The sequence below is a fragment of the Micromys minutus genome, assembly GCF_963924665.1.
Source record: "Micromys minutus genome assembly, chromosome: 32".
Lineage (NCBI taxonomy): Eukaryota > Metazoa > Chordata > Mammalia > Rodentia > Muridae > Micromys > Micromys minutus.
Genome location: NC_137967.1, coordinates 13,566,717 through 13,587,115, shown reverse-complemented (window position 1 = coordinate 13,587,115; position 20,399 = coordinate 13,566,717). Strand labels below are relative to the sequence as shown.

Sequence of the window (20,399 nt, the reverse complement as noted above, 5' to 3'; positions counted from 1 at the left end):
GTCAAGGCCATTTAGCACAGCTTTCAGGACTTTAAGGCTAAGAGATTGTCCCAGACCTCCCAGAGGAAGGCATGGGAAGGGCCATGCTGCCACCATGTGCCTAAGGAGGTTAAGTTGTTTGCTATTGAATGCATCTTTGAACAGTGGTGGAAAATTTTGCTTGGGCAGGTGTGGCAGAGCAGAGATGGTCAAGGCTTCATCTTTCAGCAGGCTTCTTCTTGCCAGTAGCTGGAGTGTGGGTGGGTTTTTCAAGTTCATCATGGCTTTTAGAGATGCAGATGCTCTAGGAATATCTAAAAAATGGAAATAATCCATTTAAGTTTATTTTAGCCCATCTCTTCAAGCTGCCAAACCGCACTAATCACATACACCAGACAGGGTCTCAATTACTGGTCTGGTGACATTGAAATATTTTTATATCTGGTGACATGGTTTCTGTCTCTCTCATTTCCATAGTTTATTCAAGTTCCTCCTGCAATTAGAAAAGGGCCCATTTCAACAGACCTTCCCTATTACTTTGCCCAATCTGATCCAATTTAACCTGTGATTTCTACTCTTCTCACAAAGAAGAGCTTCAGATATAATTCAGACCAATTTGTGTGAAAACATTAAGCATATTCTACCATCAATGGAGCAACGTATTTCATGAAATAGATACAAATTTTACTTCTTTAAGGTTTAGAAGTAGGAGCAATGTTGAATTCTGTTCTTTAAGAGAGTGAATATATTAGGCCTGAGCAGCTTGTTATTGAAGGATTTTTTTTATTCTTTCCAGAATCTTTCTATCCACCTTCCTCATATCTGCTGAGCCTGAACCATACAGACCACCTTTTATTCCCTACAGTTTTCCTGGTTCATTTAGTCCTGCCAGGCATACCAATGTGCCCCGTGGGCCTTGTATCCCCTTTCTAAATGCAATCTTCTTCACCCCTCAGCAGGTCTGTAGATCACTACAAGCTCCCAAAAAGAATAGAAGCTACACAGGAAAAACATCACAGTCAAGTAATATAAGCAATGGATATCTCAGAGACTGAACCATCATCAAAAGAAGATGGAATGAGTAGACCCAGGGCTCCCCCACACAATGTACCCTTGATGCAGCTTGGTTGCACATGGGCCAAAACAAACAGAGAAAGTGTCTATCCAAAAGCCATAGCCTGTGTGTGGGACAAGTCTTCTGCCATGTAGGATTAAAGTAGGGAAGGAAACACCTAATCATTCAGACTTTATGTACCAGAATGGGGAGATACACAGATGGCACACCCATTCTAAAAACAAAAAGGCCAAAGGAGTGGAAGAAGGCCTTTGGAATATGGTAAATGGGAGGAGAATTGAGCAGGTGTTAGTAAATAAAAAACCAATCAACAAATAAAACAGAAATCTGAATGCTCTGATTGTTTGAAGTTTCCTTGAACTCATACCCAAGAGTCCTCTACATACAATTTTCTTACTTGTCATTTTATGATTCTATATTCACTTTGAATTAAAATTTTAAGGTAGATTAGAGTATATAAGAATAAATCAAGTTCTTCAGTGTGCCCGAGTCCTTGAATATTTCCTTCATAGCCCACTGTAAACCAGCAGGGAAAGGCTGCTTCAGAACTAAGGAGGTAGAGACTGAATATTCAGTGTCTCATGACACTTGACCACCTATGGATTTCTGGCTAACTTGGGCTAAATGAAGTTTCCTGCTTCAAAATAACCAGGTTAAGAAATCAAGCAAGGAAGCAAGCAAAGAAACTCCCACATACAAAAACAAATTAAGATTAAACGGATGCTGTCCAGCAAAGGATGAGAATAAATGACTTCCCTGTTTTGGACACTGCTCTCAGAAGTTTTATTCTCAGCATTCTAGTTACTCTCTTGAAACTCCAAGTCTCAGACTGTCTGTTATAGCCAATCCCTTCCTTTTATACTCTTTCACTATTACACATTCTCTTCCTAGCCACACCTCTCAGGCCAATAAGCTACCTCATAGGAAAATGAATTCTTTCCCCATTTTATCCTGTTTAGACTTCCCTGTAGTCAATCCGATCCTCAATTGCAAATGTATAAACCATGGCATTATGGTCATGATTGAAACCCATCCATGATATTTCTCAAACTCTGAGTCCTGGCATGGTTTTATTCTTCCGTATTACTTTTCAGCCTATTTATCAGATTCCTCTGGTAAAATTAGAGAACCTGAGCTGACAGTTAGGTCTTGGGCATTAACTGAGTGTGCTTGAATGAGATAGGGTGTGTCTAGTATGATTTAATCTCCTGGCAGGAAAATGAGTATTCATAAATGTTTTCTTTTTTTATTCTTAAAGCTTTTACCAGACCATACTTAACCCTGCTCCCCCTGTTTAACCTACCTCCCACATCTCATCCACTGCTGATCCTATATCTCTAATAGGATTTTATCATCCCTCTAACCCACAAGACTTTCCGACATTCTTATTCCAAAATTCTCTCAAATATTAGCTTCAGCTGTTCTGTTGTGGAGTCCTTTGTTTGAAAGCTCATTTCCTTTGTGCACGCTGCCTAATAGATACTCAGAGTCGGACAGATCCCAGGAGTCCAGGTTAGGTGAGGTTTCTGGTTTTCTTATAGTGTAGCACTTTGTATTAGTCAGGGTTCTCTAGAGTCACAGAATTTATGAATAGTCTCTATGTAGCAAGGAGGTACTTATGGGAGACTTACAGTCTGTAGTGCAATCCCTGAAAATGTCCGGCAGCAGCTGCGAAGTCAAAGATATAGCAGATGCTCAATCCCACAGGGCAAGTAGTCAGAGCTCCACTAGGCAGGCAGGAATAGTCCCTGTAGGCAGGCAGGCAGGAATACTCCCTGTAGGCAGGCAGGCAGGCAGGCAGGCTGAGAGTGAGCCTTCCTTATTCCAAAGTCCTTATATAGGTCTCCAACTGAAGGTGTGTCCCAGATTAAAGGTGTGTGCTACCACACCTGGATCTGGGATTTGCTTGTCCCAGATGACCTTCAGCTCAGTGATCCCCTTGCCTTAGTTTCCTAAGTTTCTTGGCCTCTATGCCTCAAGATCTCTGGCTCAAGATCTCTGCAGTGAGATTGTCAGTGGCTTCCTACCAGGTGTCATTTCATTTTATTGTCTTCATGGAGATCTAAACAAAGTGAGCAGAGTATTATATAACACTGTCTTAAGGCAGAAAAATTACTGAAACATACAGGTTTGCATAGGCTACAGGGTGAGTTGCAGATAGATCTAATGTATGCTGTTAGATTTTACATAGTGAAAAAAAGTCTAAAAGCAAACCTGGCTCAATGCAGCAGATGGGAAAGTTCAGTACAAGGCTGTTAACTACACACATGAAAATAAAAATGAATGATTCCACACCACTAAAATTTAATCACACATACACATGCTAGCACCAACAATGTACATTCTCCTGTGAACACAAATGTATTTCTGAAGTGGACTTGAGAGGGTCAGGATGTTAAGAATACATTCCTACTGTAACAATAAAGAAGAAAAAAAGATGACAGCAGATGTTGTCACGGTTGTGGAGAAAGAGGAACACTTCTCTACTCTTGGTGGGGTTGTAAACTGATACAACCACTCTGGAAATCAGTCTGGCCATTCCTCAGAAAATTGGACATAGTACTACCTGAAGATCCAGCTATTCCACTTCTGGGCATATAACCCAGAGACACTCCAATATACAACAAAGATACATGTACCACAATGTTCATAGCAGCTCTATTTATAATAGCCAGAAGCTGGAAAGAACCCAGATGTCCTTCCGTAGATGAATGGAACAAAACTTGTGGTACATTTACACAGTAGAGTACTACTCGGCTATCAGAAACAATGACTTAACCAAATTCTTATGAAAATGGTTGCAGCTAGAGAATATCATCCTGAGTGAGATAACACAATCACAAAAGCACAGACATAATATGCAGTCACTGACAGTGGGATGCTAACCCCAGAGGCTCGGACTGCCCCAGAAACAACTCACAGACTGTGTGAAGTTCAAGAAAAAAAGAAAAGAAAAGAAAACAAACAAACAAAAAAACAAAAATCCCATTATGCTCAATCCTTACACACCAAGAAAACGTTGAGTAATTCAGGGTTACATCCTGTTTTACATGTACTTTTTGCTCATTGTAACTAGTAAGACCTAAATGCACAGTGTCAAACCTTAAAAAAAAAGAAATAAAAAAGCCAAGCAATGCAATTTCAAAAAGGTATTTGTATACAATTATGCAAAAATGTTTAAATTTTTTTTTATCTTTGTTTTTTAAAATAAAGTTTAAAAAAACAAAAAAGAAAAAGAATATTTATTTATATGTTGTCACTAAATCTGTAATTTTTAATACCAATTAAAATTTCCTCAGCTGTTTAAATACAGAGAAAAACTTCACTTTAATAACAAACATCAGAGCTCAGGACAGGTAGAGAAAAAAAACAAACTCTAAAAAAGAACTTAATTAAATGGAACACAGAAACTTAGGGATGACATGATAACTCTACTCCCCTTCACTCTATACCCAAATCCGTATACCTCTTGACAGAAGTTATAACAAACGCAGATGACTCCTAATTATTAAAGAATTTCGAGGGTGTCGAACAGCTCACACATCGATTTGGGAAACATTATGCTTTCCAAAAATCATCTCTACCTCTAGGTCTCCACCAATCTTAAAGCAGAAATTGGGTGCTAGGCACAAGGGCTTCACTAAAGGGGTCCCTGTAGAATAGAGTGACAGCATGTTCAACCACACATCAATTTGCACTTGAAGATGACCATAGCCTGCAGGAGTAGAATTCAGCTTCAAGATTAACTCCTGTTTCCCAATGATGGGCCCCTAATCATGCATCAGTTACATCATAAAACATAGCCCTGTTTCTACCCATGTTCATGAAGCTAGAGGAATTCTAATTAGAGGTGGAAGAGGTGGTGGTAAGAGAGGAGATTCCAAAGCTTTTAGATCAGATCCATTTTAGATGAACTGTCCTACATTTGAAAACCTGTATACCAACAGGCTGGTAAGTAGCATTAGTTTCCAAGTTGCCCACCAACATAACCATAGCCTAGCTCCAGTCTCTAGGATAACTGCAAGAATACAAGGGTTACCATGTTACACCTTCAACAAGAACAGTGTTCCCAGGTTATTTTCTCAACAAACTTTCACCCCCATGTTACAAGCCCATGCACTTTCTAATGACCATAATGCAGAGGAGAGCAGAAATTCCTTTATGATATGGTGTCTAACATTAGCTCATTGTGTTAAAGGTTCCAGCAGGTTTCCAATTAGATGCTTGCACACATACACCCTGACTGATTCTCACAATAGTGCTTTTCTCCATAGACACTCAGGGCTGACAACCACCCAGAACTGTCTCTTGTCAAAGTGGTGCATGAGCAGAGAAAGAGGTATCTAAACTAAATTCACAACACTGTGGTGAGTTACATCTGATTTGCTCCTGTCCGTTTTGGGGAGATCACTAATATTACACTGGCACAAATATCTGACCCTCAACACCATTGGATTAGCATTGTGAGTGGCACCACCCAAAGCCTCATTTAGCAGGGAAAGGAGCAGAATGGTCTCAATGGAGGAGAGGTACTCATCAGATGGAACACAGATTCTTTGCAAGCCAGGACAACTCTGACTTCAGGCTTGCAGACAGTTTCTTCTCTGGCTCTACTGAAGCTTTAACAATTTACTACTCAGCCTCCCCTTCACAGCTGGAACTCTCCACATAAATTGCTATAGCTGAGGAAACATTTGAATCTCAACCAGGAAAACCTGGTCAGGAGGTTTTGTTTGCCTTGTGTTAAAAAACTAAAAGGGAAACAAAAAATTCAAGAATAAAATTCAAGTTAATTTCAAAATGTTTGATAATTCAGGCCCCCAAACCTGACGCTTCTCAGGGAGTGGGCAATTCCTTAAATCCTAATGAAGGATGAAGCCAGGGAAAGGATTTAGTCTGTTTTCCTTTCTGAGAAGAAAAACAAACAAAACAAAAAACAATAAACAAAATAAACCCTACTGTATCAGAAATACCAGATATGGTGGCACTTGCCTGTACCCCAACACTTGGGATGGGAAAGGTAGAGGAGGAGAAGATTGAGAAGTGCCTGAGCTTCATGGTAAGAGGCCAGCCTTGGTAAATGCAAAGCTGTCTCAAATACTGATCCAATCAGATGGCATACTGGGTACATAAACTCTATGCATAGCCTAATTACTCAAGTTAGAGTCACATGGTTAAAAAGAGAAAAGACACACACAGAGAGACAAACACAAAACAAATGAAAAAAAAACTTACTTGCCTTTAATATCAATAGGGTTGAGAAATTTCTTGGAGTTTAATAGAACTTACTGCTCATGTATAAGACCCAGTTACAAATCCTACTACTCATCTGGCTACCTCTAGTTCCACAGGAACAATGCTCTCTTCTGTAGACACACACAAAACACACTCACACATCCATACACACGAAAAAAGACATACAAAATGAAATAAATCTAAATAACAATGATAATAACACTCCATTTTTCAATATTATTGTTTGATAAAATAGGAAAAAAATACTCCATAGAGGAACAGTTCTATGAAGAGGGCTATGACTTCATGGCTTCACTCCTCAGAAAGGTGTCCAGTAGCCAGTGTCAGCTGTATCATGGTTTTATTTTGTTCAGACAGGACAATATTATATGCAGACTTGCATTTGCGGTTGGACCTAAGAAACTGTGACTGGGATGAGAATGTTTGTGTGTGGATCTCAAAGGTGTTGGCTTTTCTTTAGGACTAACCTATTAGTTTTGCAGGCATATTGGCTGGCACCTGGAACAGAAGAGCTATTTCCAATTCTCTGTTATCTCATAGTGTAGTATGACTATTTCTTAGGTGACAGTGTAAATGGTGTAGCTATCCCTAACATCTGATGCAGTTATTGCATTTTCTGACTTTGTCTTTATTTCTTTTTGTTTCAACTGTTCAGTGTAGAGCAGCATCATAGGCATTCCAATTGGACCAATCAGGGGGTTGGTTGATGTGTAAATTCAAGGCCACCCTAGTTATATAGTTTATATAATAAATTCCAACCTGCCTACATAGTGATGCCATTCAGTGTCTGGCTTACCTCACTCACTATCATGCTTTACACTTGAATACTTTTACTTTCAAAATTCCTGGTATCAATGACTATTTGCTGGATATTAGTCTATTTTATGGATGTACAAAATTTTGCTTATCCATTTTACCTGAGGAAAATCTAGGTTGTTTTCAATTACTAATAGAAATAAACATGCTCAGAATATTGTTAGGATGCGTGCTTGTGGTGTAATGAGACATTTCTGGGAACAAGGCTCAGAAGTGAAATATCTGCACTTAGCATAGAAATCATCCAATTTTTCAATTTTTTTCAAAAGTAATTAGTTTCTAACCCAATTATGTCTCAGAATGTTGATAAGCTTCAAACATACCTACTCATTGACATCCCCAAAAAAAACGTTGGCTTCCACCTTGGGGACTTTTACACATTCTTTCTTTACTTTCCTGTTTCATAGTTCTGATCCAGCACCCAGGAATTAAAGTGGCCTAGGCAACATCTATTCTGCAATATGTATTAGTGTATACCTTTAATCCCCATGCTCATATTGCTTGTGGATCTTATGACTTGGAAGCTAAACTTCGCACCACAGTGACTCCAAACAGCCAGAGATACATCCCTAACACTCACACAAACCGGCGAGTGCACACAGACACATGAACACAGTGAGGGAGTTGAATAGTTGAGAGGAGGAAGAGAAGAAGAAGAAAGAGGGAAAGGAGCTGGGAGAAGGAAAAAACCTAAGTGATAGAGAGAGAAAGACAGAGAAACAGAAAGTAAGAAGAAAAACTGCCCTGGAAGCTTTGGCTCCCCAGACACTCTAGATGGCAGGAACTGGGAAGAGAGTTCTGAGAATGAGCTGCCATTTCTCAAGAGTAAAACCTTGAATTCTGCATTCTAAAACCCCCAAAAGTATTCTCTCCTTATGGAGAACATCCTAAAATCCACAAAAACATTTTCCAGATATAGCAGAATCTTGGTATGAGAAGGCAAAAAGGCAAAGAGAGCCAGCCCTCCTTCTTCTGATGTCCTCAAGTAGGTCTCCACCTGAATGTTTGTCCCAGATTAAAGGTGTTTAGCACCACACTTGGATCTTAGACTTGCTTTGTCCCAAATGAGCTTGAGCTCAGTGATCTCCTCACCTTAGTGTCCTAAGATTCATAGCCTCTATGTGTCAAGATCAGGATCAAAGATGGGTCTCCCAAATATGGATTGTGGTTTATTCCAGATATAGTCAACTGGACAAACAGAAATAGCCACTACACAATTCAACATGTGCACTGGCAATACAACAGCTCTCCTCAAGGTGAGTAGCAACCATTCTTAAACAGTGGTTCATGTCACTAATGGAATCCATACAGCATTTTAATAGGGTCTCTTGAAGCATAAGATTATAAAGTTTCTGCAAGGAAATAACATGGTAAGGTTTAAAGGACTCTGACAACTCTAGGAGGAGGAGGGGGAAGAGACAAGGGTACCCAATTCTATCGGTTTAGGATATGTTCAATGAACAAGTTTCACATAAGAGTATTCAGCAAAGAAAAAACAAAGCATGTTCTCATTCAAAAGTGATTTATTGGAACCTATGAGAAAGTATAATGCTACGTGATTACAGATGATAATATAAGGCTTCAGAGCCTTCCAATTAACAGATAGATACAAAATAACAGGGATAGGAGTCTCATACAGTACTTATGTTTTCAGCCAATCTTCTACTTCAAAAACAATTATATGTATACTGTACAGAACAGTATTTGAGGGGCAGCCAACAGTGGATGTCATCCAGAGGACAAATGACACAGAGCCCTCCTAAACCAGTCCTTTATCCTCTTTGTGATGTCATGTCTCTTTCCTTCCTTCACATTCCCTATGGTCTCTCATACGTGAAGTTGGTGGGATGCAGGCTGTCAAATTGTCAAATATCATTGCTGTCCTAGGGTGTGTGTGCTATACACATTAGGATGAAATTAAGTTCATAGTACTCAGTATCAAGAGGTCTCCATTAAGTCAGAAGAAGTTGATTGGAGATCAAATAGAAAGAAATAATCCTCTACCCATATACATCCAAAAAGTCCTGAATGCACATGGTGGATGCCTCTAATGAATCACATGAGGCCTACCTTCCATTAATAAGAGGCCAGCAATGCTCTCTTCATATTTCTTCCCAACAGTCACACAGTCTGGCCTTAAAATCATAGATAAAGTATTTATGACAAGCTAAACATCTCTTACTCACAAAGTAGACCTGTTTTGGCTGCCTTATTTCCTTCAGTGTGTCCATAAGCTCAGAACAAAGTTGGACAAATCTCTGTGGAATAACATCACCAATGTCATCATAGACCTCGTCAGGGGCAGGGTACTTCTCCAGGGTCAGCTGTGTGAGGTTGGCTGTATGCTGCAACAGCTTCTTCAGGCTGCCCATGGATAAGAAGTTCTTCAGAAAATTGACTTCAGTGAGCTGAGAACACTGGCTGAGCCCAGGGAGGAAAGCACTGATTTGGAAGTCCATGATATCACAACGCCTCAATTTTAATGTCTGTAGGGTAGCTTTCAGTCTTTCTAGCAGGCTTCCTAGAAATGGATGACCTAAATTATTAAATGTGACACTACTCAGGTCCAGGTGTTTGAGCTGATGGATGCATGGACACTGGGACAAATACTCCATATCTGAGAGTGACAAAAGGCAGTCTGTTATAGCAAGGGTCTCTAATGGACTCTCCAAGCACCTAGAGAGAGAAACGAGAGAGAAAGTTACTTTAGTCAACTTCAATATTTATTTGAAGAGAAAGTCTGTAACTTCAAAGTAGCAGAGCAAGCACTGGGCCAAGGTCATTTTCAAGTTATTATTTTGGTCAAGCCTTTGGTGCTCCCTATGGGAGACCTAACAATACCTATGGCTGCTACTGCCTAAGCTCTACAGTGCCCTCTGAACTAGTAAGCAGAAAACATATGTGAGGACACATACTGTATGGAGGGAAACCCAACAGGAAAACTGCGAACCACTTAGGAACATTCCCAGGTCTGCCAACATTTAATTCAACAGGTTCCAGCTTCCACACATATCCTCTCTTTTGAACATGAGACATCATTTTGACCACAAGCATCCACTCATATGTCATCTATTAAACCCCTTCATGTGCCTATATTTCCTTTGAACCACAGAAAGACAGAGGCAGATGGAACCTGCTTCCATAGTTGAGGTAAGTGTTGACATGAGATTATAGGTCCTGTAAGGTCTCACACACTCTGTACATTTATTTTCCCTTCATCTGGGTTTCTCAAGACACCTACTGTAAATCATGTAAACATATGACAGTCTAAATTTACTAAGGTGACTAGTCATGGTGTTACAGCAGCATGAATTTCTCTAGTAATCAATATATGCTCACATCTATGTAACATTAAAAACGGGTGGGAAATCACTGTATACACTAATACTTAATGCAAACCAGAACAAAAACAATAACAACAACAACAACAACAACAACAACCAAAAGGTTCTTTTCTCACTAATGGATAAAGATCTCTGTCCTTTCTTACCCCAGCACTTGTTCTAGGCTGTCCTCCACGAAGCAGACTTCATTCAAATAGAGATGCTGGAGCTTATGCAGTTTGGAGAAGTGGGGAAGAATCTTTGAATGAGACCAGGCTATAATCTCTTTGGTCCAACGCCATACCAAAGGTACAGAGATTTCTTTGAAAATGAGTTTCTCGAGGCTTTTCATCTGGCCCAGGCCTGGGGCTAGCCTTATAAGGGTAGGCATATCCCAGCATGTTTTGATTTCCAGTTCCTGGATTGAGCTTGGATCAAAAACCTCCAACAAATACAGGGGGTCATATGCAGGAACAGCATGAAAAGTCAACTTTGGAGAGATCACACGGATCACATCTTTTCGCTGCTTGGCCCAATGATAAAAATACCTTAGGTATTTGGAGGGCCTGTGGGACAAGATGGAAAGGTTTAACAATATAGTCAGGGCACCTTTCTCCTCAGGAATGGGGCAATTCTCTGATGGCTTGCTCATGCAGATGACATCCGGAGAGCAGACAACATGCTGCATTCCAGCACAGCCATTCCAGAAGTCATGGTAGACATCTCTTAAATCAAGCTCTTGTAGCTTCCAACTGCTGTGGGTAAAACAGAAGGACATCTAGATGAGGAGATACAATATGTAATCTGCATGACCCCACAATTCATCTTCCCTTCAGGCTATTCCTTGGACAATTCTTCCAATTTTAGTGACAGGCAAAAAAGCATGGACTGACTCAATGTATATGTACCCTTTCTGCTCTAAGCAATGCTAGACACAATACTGGACTGATTTTTTTTTTATTCTTGAAGACACTGAGCCATAAAATCAAAAGCCTCCAATTAACCTTGAAACCACTGTGGTTACTCGATTTACCAGTCCATCCACATACATTCCTCCAGGCTATCTTGGTCTAACTTACCTAGGTCTATCCTTCTTCGTCATCAGCAAGTCAAGGCCATTTAGCACAGCTTTCAGGACTTTAAGGCTAAGAGATTGTCCCAGACCTCCCAGAGGAAGGCATGGGAAGGGCCATGCTGCCACCATGTGCCTAAGGAGGTTAAGTTGTTTGCTATTGAATGCATCTTTGAACAGTGGTGGAAAATTTTGCTTGGGCAGGTGTGGCAGAGCAGAGATGGTCAAGGCTTCATCTTTCAGCAGGCTTCTTCTTGCCAGTAGCTGGAGTGTGGGTGGGTTTTTCAAGTTCATCATGGCTTTTAGAGATGCAGATGCTCTAGGAATATCTAAAAAATGGAAATAATCCATTTAAGTTTATTTTAGCCCATCTCTTCAAGCTGCCAAACCGCACTAATCACATACACCAGACAGGGTCTCAATTACTGGTCTGGTGACATTGAAATATTTTGATATCTGGTGACATGGTATCTGTCTCTCTCATTTATAGTTTATTCAAGTTCCTCCGGCAATTAGAAAAGGGCCCATTTCAACAGACCTTCCCTATTACTTTGCCCAATCTGATCCTATTTACCCTGTGATTTCTACTTTTCTCACAAAGAAGAGCTTCAGGTATAATTCTGACCAATTTGTGCAAAACCATTAAGCATATTCTACCATCAATGGAGCAACGTATTTCATGAAATAGATACAAATTTTACTTCTTTAAGGTTTAGAAGTAGGAGCAATGTTGAATTCTGTTCTTTAAGAGAGTGAATATATTAGGCCTGAGCAGCTTGTTATTGAAGGATTTTTTTTATTCTTTCCAGAATCTTTCTATCCACCTTCCTCATATCTGCTGAGCCTGAACCATACAGACCACCTTTTATTCCCTACAGTTTTCCTGGTTCATTTAGTCCTGCCAGGCATACCAATGTGCCCCGTGGGCCTTGTATCCCCTTTCTAAATGCAATCTTCTTCACCCCTCAGCAGGTCTGTAGATCACTACAAGCTCCCAAAAAGAATAGAAGCTACACAGGAAAAACATCACAGTCAAGTAATATAAGCAATGGATATCTCAGAGACTGAACCATCATCAAAAGAAGATGGAATGAGTAGACCCAGGGCTCCCCCACACAATGTACCCTTGATGCAGCTTGGTTGCACATGGGCCAAAACAAACAGAGAAAGTGTCTATCCAAAAGCCATAGCCTGTGTGTGGGACAAGTCTTCTGCCTTGTAGGATTACAGTAGGGAAGGAAACACCTAATCATTCAGACTTTATGTACCAGAATGGGGAGATACACAGATGGCACACCCATTCTAAAAACAAAAAGGCCAAAGGAGTTGGAGAATGCCTTTGGAATATGGTAAATGGGAGGAGAATTGAGCAGGTGTTAGTAAATAAAAAACCAATCAACAAATAAAACAGAAATCTGAATGCTCTGATTGTTTGAAGTTTCCTTGAACTCATACCCAAGAGTCCTCTACATACAATTTTCTTACTTGTCATTTTATAATTCTATATTCACTTTGAATTAAAATTTTAAGGTAGATTAGAGTATATAAGAATAAATCAAGTTCTTCAGTGTGCCCTTGTCCTTGAATATTTCCTTCATAGCCCACTGTAAACCAGCAGGGAAAGGCTGCTTCAGAACTAAGGAGGTAGAGACTGAATATTCAGTGTCTCATGACACTTGACCACCTATGGATTTCTGGCTAACTTGGGCTAAATGAAGTTTCCTGCTTCAAAATAACCAGGTTAAGAAATCAAGCAAGGAAGCAAGCAAAGAAACACCCACATACAAAAACAAATGAAGATTAAATGGATGCTGTCCAGGAAATGATGAGAATAAATGACTTCCCTGTTTTGGACACTGCTCATTCTAGTCACTCTCTTGAAACTCCAGGTCTCAGACTGTCTGTTATAGCCAATCCCTTCCTTTTATACTCTTTCACTATTACACATTCTCTTCCTAGCCACACCTCTCAGGCCAATAAGCTACCTCATAGGAAAATGAATTCTTTCCCCATTTTATCCTGTTTAGACTTCCCTGTAGTCAATACGATCCTCAATTGCAAATGTATAAACCATGGGATTATGGTCATGATTGAAACGCATCCATGATATTTCTCAAACTCTGAGTCTTGGCATGGTTTTATTCTTCCATATTACTTTTCAGCCTATTTATCAGATTCCTCTGGTAAAATTAGAGAACCTGAGCTGACAGTTAGGTCTTGGGCATTAACTGAGTGTGCTTAAATGAGATAGGGTGTGTCTAGTATGATTTAATCTCCTGGCAGAAAAATGAGTATTCATAAATGTTTTCTTTTTTTATTCTTAAAGATTTTACCAGACCATACTTAACCCTGCTCCCCCTGTTTAACCTACCTCCCACATCTCATCCACTGCCGCTCCTAAATCTCTAATAGGATTTTATCATCCCTCTAACCCAAAAGACTTTCCGACATTCTTATTCCAAAAGTCTCTCACATGTTAGCTTCAACTCTTCTGCTGAGGAGTCCTTTGTTTGGGAGCTCATTTCCTTTGTGCACGCTGCCTAATAGATACTCAGTGTCTGACAGATCCCAGGGTTCCTGGTTAGGTGAGGTTTCTGGTTTTCTTATAGTGTAGCCTTTTGTATTTGTCAGGGTTCTCTAGAGTCACAGAATTTATGAATAGTCTCTATGTAGCAAGGAGGTACTTATGGGTGACTTACAGTCTGTAGTGCAATCCCTGAAAATGTCCAGCAGCAGCTGCGAAGTCAAAGATATAGCAGATGCTCAATCCCACAGGGCAAGTAGGCAGAGCTCCACCAGGCAGGCAGGAATAGTCCCTGTAGGCAGGCTGGCAGGCAGCCTGAGAGTGAGCCTTCCTTATTCCAAAGTCCTTATATAGGTCTCCAACTGAAGGTGTGTCCCAGATTAAAGGTGTGTGCTACCACACCTGGATCTGGGATTTGCTTGTCCCAGATGACCTTCAGCTCAGTGATCCCCTTGCCTTAGTTTCCTAAGTTTCTTGGCCTCTATGCCTCAAGATCTCTGGCTCAAGATCTCTGCAGTGAGATTGTCAGTGGCTTCCTACCAGGTGTCATTTCATTTTATTGTCTTCATGGAGATCTAAACAAAGTGAGCAGAGTATTATATAACACTGTCTTAAGGCAAAAAAATTACTGAAACATACAGGTTTGCATAGGCTACAGGGTGAGTTGCAGATAGATCTCAGGTATGATGTTAGATTTTACATAGTGAAAAAAAGTCTAAAAGCAAACCTGGCTCAATGCAGCAGATGGGAAAGTTCAGTACAAGGCTGTTAACTACACACATGAAAATAAAAATGAATGATTCCACACCACTAAAATTTAATCACACATACACATGCTAGCACCAACAATGTACATTCTCCTATGAACACAAATGTATTTCTGAAGTGGACATAAGAAGGTCAGGTTTTCTAGAATACGTTTCTACTGTAACTATAAAGAAGAAAAAATTGTGTGTAGGATTGTGAATAAAGAGGATAAGTCTATGTGAAAATTTCTCATTTTAGAAGAGGCACAGTATGAAAGATACAAAGATCACTCTCAACAAACATTTGAAGGCCATGAAGAAAAACTACTTGAGGTAATGAAATGGATAGATGAAAATATTTGATTTCCTTGTCTGGAAATGGAAGAGTGACCAGTCTTTTGGGTTGTCATAGAACTCAATAAATAAGCAGAAATCATTACGCTGCTCAGAGTATTAAAGTGAAGTTTTAACAGAGATGCTGACTTGAGTAAAATGGATTTTTTACCTACAGATAACCAAACTATGAGGAGAATCTGCAGAGTTGTAAAAGAATGTGTATGGAGGTACACTTCAGCAGTTTTAGTTGTACTTCTCCACCATGTCAAGTGCTCAGGACATTTCAATCTGCTTGCTTTGCTTTAGTTTGGATGATTCTTATGTTTATTAGCCTAGTTATAGCAAAAAAAATAATGAAGTTAATGTTCACTAATTAGTTCCAAAACTGAGGTGCCTTGAATTTTAACAAAATTATGAAATATTATTGTCTGTAATATTTTATATATCTTTACAAAAGTCTATTCTTTGAACATAAGAAGTTAGTCTTTAATTTAGTTTTTTTAATGCTGTATCAAAATTTTGAACTTCTCTAGATAGAAAAATATTTTCACATTTTTCAAAACTTTGCAATGATCAGTACTAGTGTATATTCAGTACTTGCTGGGCATGTGAACTGGTTGTTGGAGAACTAATCAGATTGATAAATGTGCAGGCTGATTTCTCTAATCTGATTTTTATTGAAGTTCTGGGATAGATGTAAGATATTTGATCCCCTGTTGACTTATTGTAGAGTGGTTTGGAAGAACCTGGGGTCCTCTTCCATTGAGCAGCTGAGGACTTTTGGTGTTGCTTTGTACTATAGATATTATGAGAGTTGTGATTGATCCTGCTGCTTTGTACCATCTATATTGAGATGAATTCAGAGAACCTACTGCATTCTCCTACCATGAATGGCCCAAGTTGTTTCTTTGTTTAATTCCTCAGGCCTTTCCTCAACTCTGATTAAACACTGAAGCTGCATACACCATTAAGTAGACGTGGAGAAATTTCTATGAGACAGTTTGAACCTTGAAGAAGTGTTGTCTCTTTAAATGTCTAAACTTTGTGCTATGTGAGACCTTGAAGCTATCCTCTTCCTGGTCCTAAGAACATGCTGTCTAACCTGGACATCATTCTCTTGATTGTGGTTAGCTAACGCCCAAAGCTATTGAGGTTTCTTTGTGTTGTTTGCCTTCATAAGGACCAAGGACAAGATCATCTTGCTAGCTTGAAACTTTTCCATCCCCAATTAACCTTGTATGAGTTTTGAATAAAATAGATAGATCTAGCTAGGTGTCAGTTTTCCCTGAGAGACTATACCCCTCTACTCCTCCATAAATAAAGTCTTAGTCTTTTGGTGAGCTTCTCTCTTACTGTGGTACCTAATATCAATATAAATCAATACCACCTGGATATTGCATGTTTAGAACAGTTGCCTCTGGGGTTAGGAGGAGACTCAAAGGCCTGACACTATTACTGATGCTAGGGTGTGTTTACAAATGAAGGCCTATCCTGACTGCCCTGTGAAAGGCCCAATAATCAGCTGAAAGAGTCAGACATGAATATTTTCAACCACCAATGGTCAAAGTCTAGTGATCCCTGTGATTTAATTATGAAAAGGCTGGAAGACTGAGAAGAAGGTCTACACTATAAGAAAACCAGAAACCTCATCTAACCTAGATCGCTAGGATCTGTCACACACTGAGAAACTATTAGGCAGCATGCAACAATGGACCTGAGCACCTCAACAGAGGACTCCTAACAGAGCAGCTGAGATAACACTTGAGAGACATTGGAACTAAGACTTTGAAAAGGTCTTGTTGTTTTACAGGGGTTTGAAAATCCTCTGGAGATGTGGGAGGGGGAGTAGATAAACTGTGGTAGGAGGAACAGCCTGAGGCTAAAGGATTCAGTATGGTCTGTTAAAATCTTTATTGAATAAAAAATAATATATTTATTCATTTTCCTTTCCATGCCTGGAGATTTTTTTAAATTATATAATTATATTTTTGTCACTACATTTTTATTTAAGTTTGATGGTATGCAGTGAAACTTTATACCACAAGCATAAAGTAAGTGATTGAATCATAGTAGACACATTGTATTTCATACAACCACACTCAGTTATATTCCTAAGAACTGTGAGGTCAGGCTATGTAACCATTCCAGACAAATCTGATAAATAGGCTACAAAAATATGGAAGAATAAACCGTTTCAGTTCTCAGATTTGAGGAATATCCTGAATGGGTTTCAATCATGACCATAATCCCATACTTTATACATTGCACTTGAGGATCTGTTTGACTCCAGGGAAGTCAAAATAGGATTAAATGTGTGGAGACTTCATCTTCCTAACAGGCAGCTTATTGTCCTGAGAGGTGTGGCTAGGAAGAGAAGGTGTAATGGTATAAGAGTATAAAAGGACAGGAATGGCTATAACAGACAGTCAGAGACTTGGAGTTTCAAGAGAGTGACTGGAATGCTGAGAACAAAATTTCTGAGAGCAGTGTCCAAACCAGGGAATCATTTATACCCATCATTTGCTGGACAGCATCCATTCAATCTTAATGTTTATTTGTGTACATGGTTGTTTCGTTGTTTCTTTGCATGCTTCCTTGCTTGACTTCTTAACCTGGTTATTTTGAAGCAGGAAACCTCATTTAGCCCAAGTTAGCCAGAAATCCATAGGTAGTCACGTGTCATGAGACACTGAATGCTCAGCCTCTACATCCTTATTTCTGACGCAGCCTTGCCCTGCTGGTTTTCAGTGGGCTAAGAAGGAAATATTCAAGGATTCAGGCACACCAAAGAAATTGATTTATTCTTACATACTCTAATCTACCTTAAAATTTTAATTCAAAGTGAATATAGGCTCATAGAATGACAAGTCAGAAAATTGTATAGGGAGTAAACTTGGGTATGAGTTCAAAAGCACTTAAATCTGATAATCAGTGACTTCAATTTCCTGTTTTACTGTTTGATTTGTTTTATTTATTCACTAACAACTGCTAATTATCCCACACTTTACATCATTTCAAAGGCTTTCCCCCCACTCCTATTGCCTTTTGTTTTGAGTGGGTATGCCATCCTGTGTATCTCCCCACTCTGGTACATAAAGCCTGAAGGATGAGGTATTTCTTCCTCTACTGTAGTCCTAAAAGGCAGAAAAGTTCTCCCACCAATAGGCAACTGCTTTTTTATAGACCCGTTCTGCATTTGTTTGGGCCTATGTGAAATTAAGCTGCATCAAGGATCCATGTGTGTGGGAGCTCTAGGTCTTCTTGTTCCATGTTCTTTTGATGATCCCTCCGTCTCTGAGAGGACCAGGTGTTCACATTATTTGACTGTGTTATTTTTGCTGTGTATCTTCTATTCTTTTAGAAGCTTGTAGTGATCCATGGACCTGCTGATGAATGAAGGAGGTTGCATGTAGATAGTTGAAACAGGGCCCTCTAGTAGATTGGAATGCTTGGCAGGACTCAAAGAGCAGGGAGAATGGTAGGGTATAAAAAGTGGTCTGTATGGTTCAGTCTCACCATATATGTTGAAAGAGGAAGAAAATGTTCTGGAAAGAATGAAAAAAAAAAAAAAAAAAAAAACCTTCAAAAGCAATCTGCCCTGATCTCAATACATTCACTCTCTCTTTTTTTTACTGAAAAACTTTATTTTAATAAACAAAGGTAAATGAACAAATTTAAGCATTTGCATAAAAGTATATAAATACACTTTTGCCATTGCTTAGCTTTCTTTTTAAAGGTTTGATAGTGTGCGTTAAGATGTTACTAGTTACAATGAGCATAAAGTACATGTAAATCAGGATGTATCCTGGAATTAATCAATGTTTTCTTGGTGTGTAGGGAATAAGCATAATGGTTTTTTAGTTTATTTTATTTTTTCTTTTCTTGAACTTCACACAGTCTGTGAGGTGTTTCTGGGGTGTTCAGGGTTTTATGGGGTTAGTATTCAATTATAAGTGAATGCATATTATGTCTGTTTTTGTGACCGTGTTATCTCCTTCAAGATGATATTCTCTAGATGCATCCATTTTCTTAAGAATTTCATAAAGTCATTGTTTCTGATGGCTGACTAGTACTCCATTGTGTAAATGTACCACAAGTTTTTTATCCATTCATCTACTGAACGACATTTGGTTCCTTTCCAACTATGGCTATTGTAAATAGAGCTGCTATGAACATATGGTGCATGTGTCTTTGTTTTGTGTTGAATCTTCTCTATCCTTTATGCCCAGAAGTGGAATAATTGGGTCTTCAGGTAGTACTATGTCCAATTTTCTGAAGAATCACCAGACTGATTTCCAGGGTGCTGGTGCCAGTTTACAACCCCACCAACAGTGGAGAAGTGTTCCTCTTTCTCCACATCCTTGCCAGCATCTGCAGTCATCTGAATTTTTGACCTTGACCAATCTGACTGTTGTGAGGTGGAATTTCAGGGTTGTTTTGATTTTCATTTCCCTGATGGCTAAGGATGTCAATCAATTCCTAAGATGCTGCTCAGCCATTCGATATTCCTCAACTGCGAACATTTTGTTTAGCTCTGTACCCTATTTTTAATAGAGTTGTTTAATTCTCTGGTGTCTAGCTTCTTGAGTTCTTTGGATACACACACACACTCACACTCACTGTGGCTCATCACAAGCTAGTTCATCCCAAGAGACCACTCAGTTCCCATGTCTCTAGATCCACTGGCTTCTTAATGGCCACCTGTTGGGGAGTCTCTAGCCCTGGGATCCTCATAGAAACCCGTGGACACCAAACCCTTATTTCCTGACTTCATGCAGTTCCCAGAGACAACTGGAAAACTGAGAACCTGAGCTTCAGGCTTACACATAGTACACTGCATTTCCCCACACATTGACTATCGTGTCAGTGGTTGTCCCCAGTCTAGTCCACAGGGGCAGGGCAGAGCAAATACAGTCCAGTGTTCTGGGCTTAAGTTGCCCATAAATCCACAGGAAGGGCAAAACGTGGGTGAACAATTCCCTGCTTCAGAAACCGTCACAGCAAACAAGGAAACAAACAAAATACAACAAGAACCAAAGAATCAGAATAAGAAAGACGAGAGATTGGGTAGGCTTGGTAAGATGGAACATCCTGATTGGGTGATTAAATGGCTTGATCAGTACACTGCTTTCATGGTTTTTATCCCTTGCAATGATTGCAGTCTCTCCAGGTTCAAAGACACAGAGTGTCCTGTGCAGCCATACGCAACCTTATATACAAATTTTCTTTTTAGCCCCTCCTCTCAGCAACAAGCTGTCACATGATTGGATGA

The 20,399-nt window shown here is 39.6% G+C and overlaps 1 protein-coding gene across 1 annotated transcript; it reads right to left on the bottom strand.

Moving 5' to 3' along the window:
* Positions 1–9,228: 9,228 nt before the first annotated feature.
* LOC308413336 (PRAME family member 12-like) lies at positions 9,229–11,551 on the bottom strand (the record flags this gene model as incomplete). Its single annotated transcript, XM_080908271.1, has 3 exons — positions 9,229–9,802; positions 10,617–11,204; positions 11,529–11,551. The coding sequence occupies 3 exons, from the start codon at positions 11,549–11,551 to the stop codon at positions 9,229–9,231; spliced, it is 1,185 nt and encodes a 394-aa protein (XP_080764397.1).
* Positions 11,552–20,399: the final 8,848 nt, after the last annotated feature.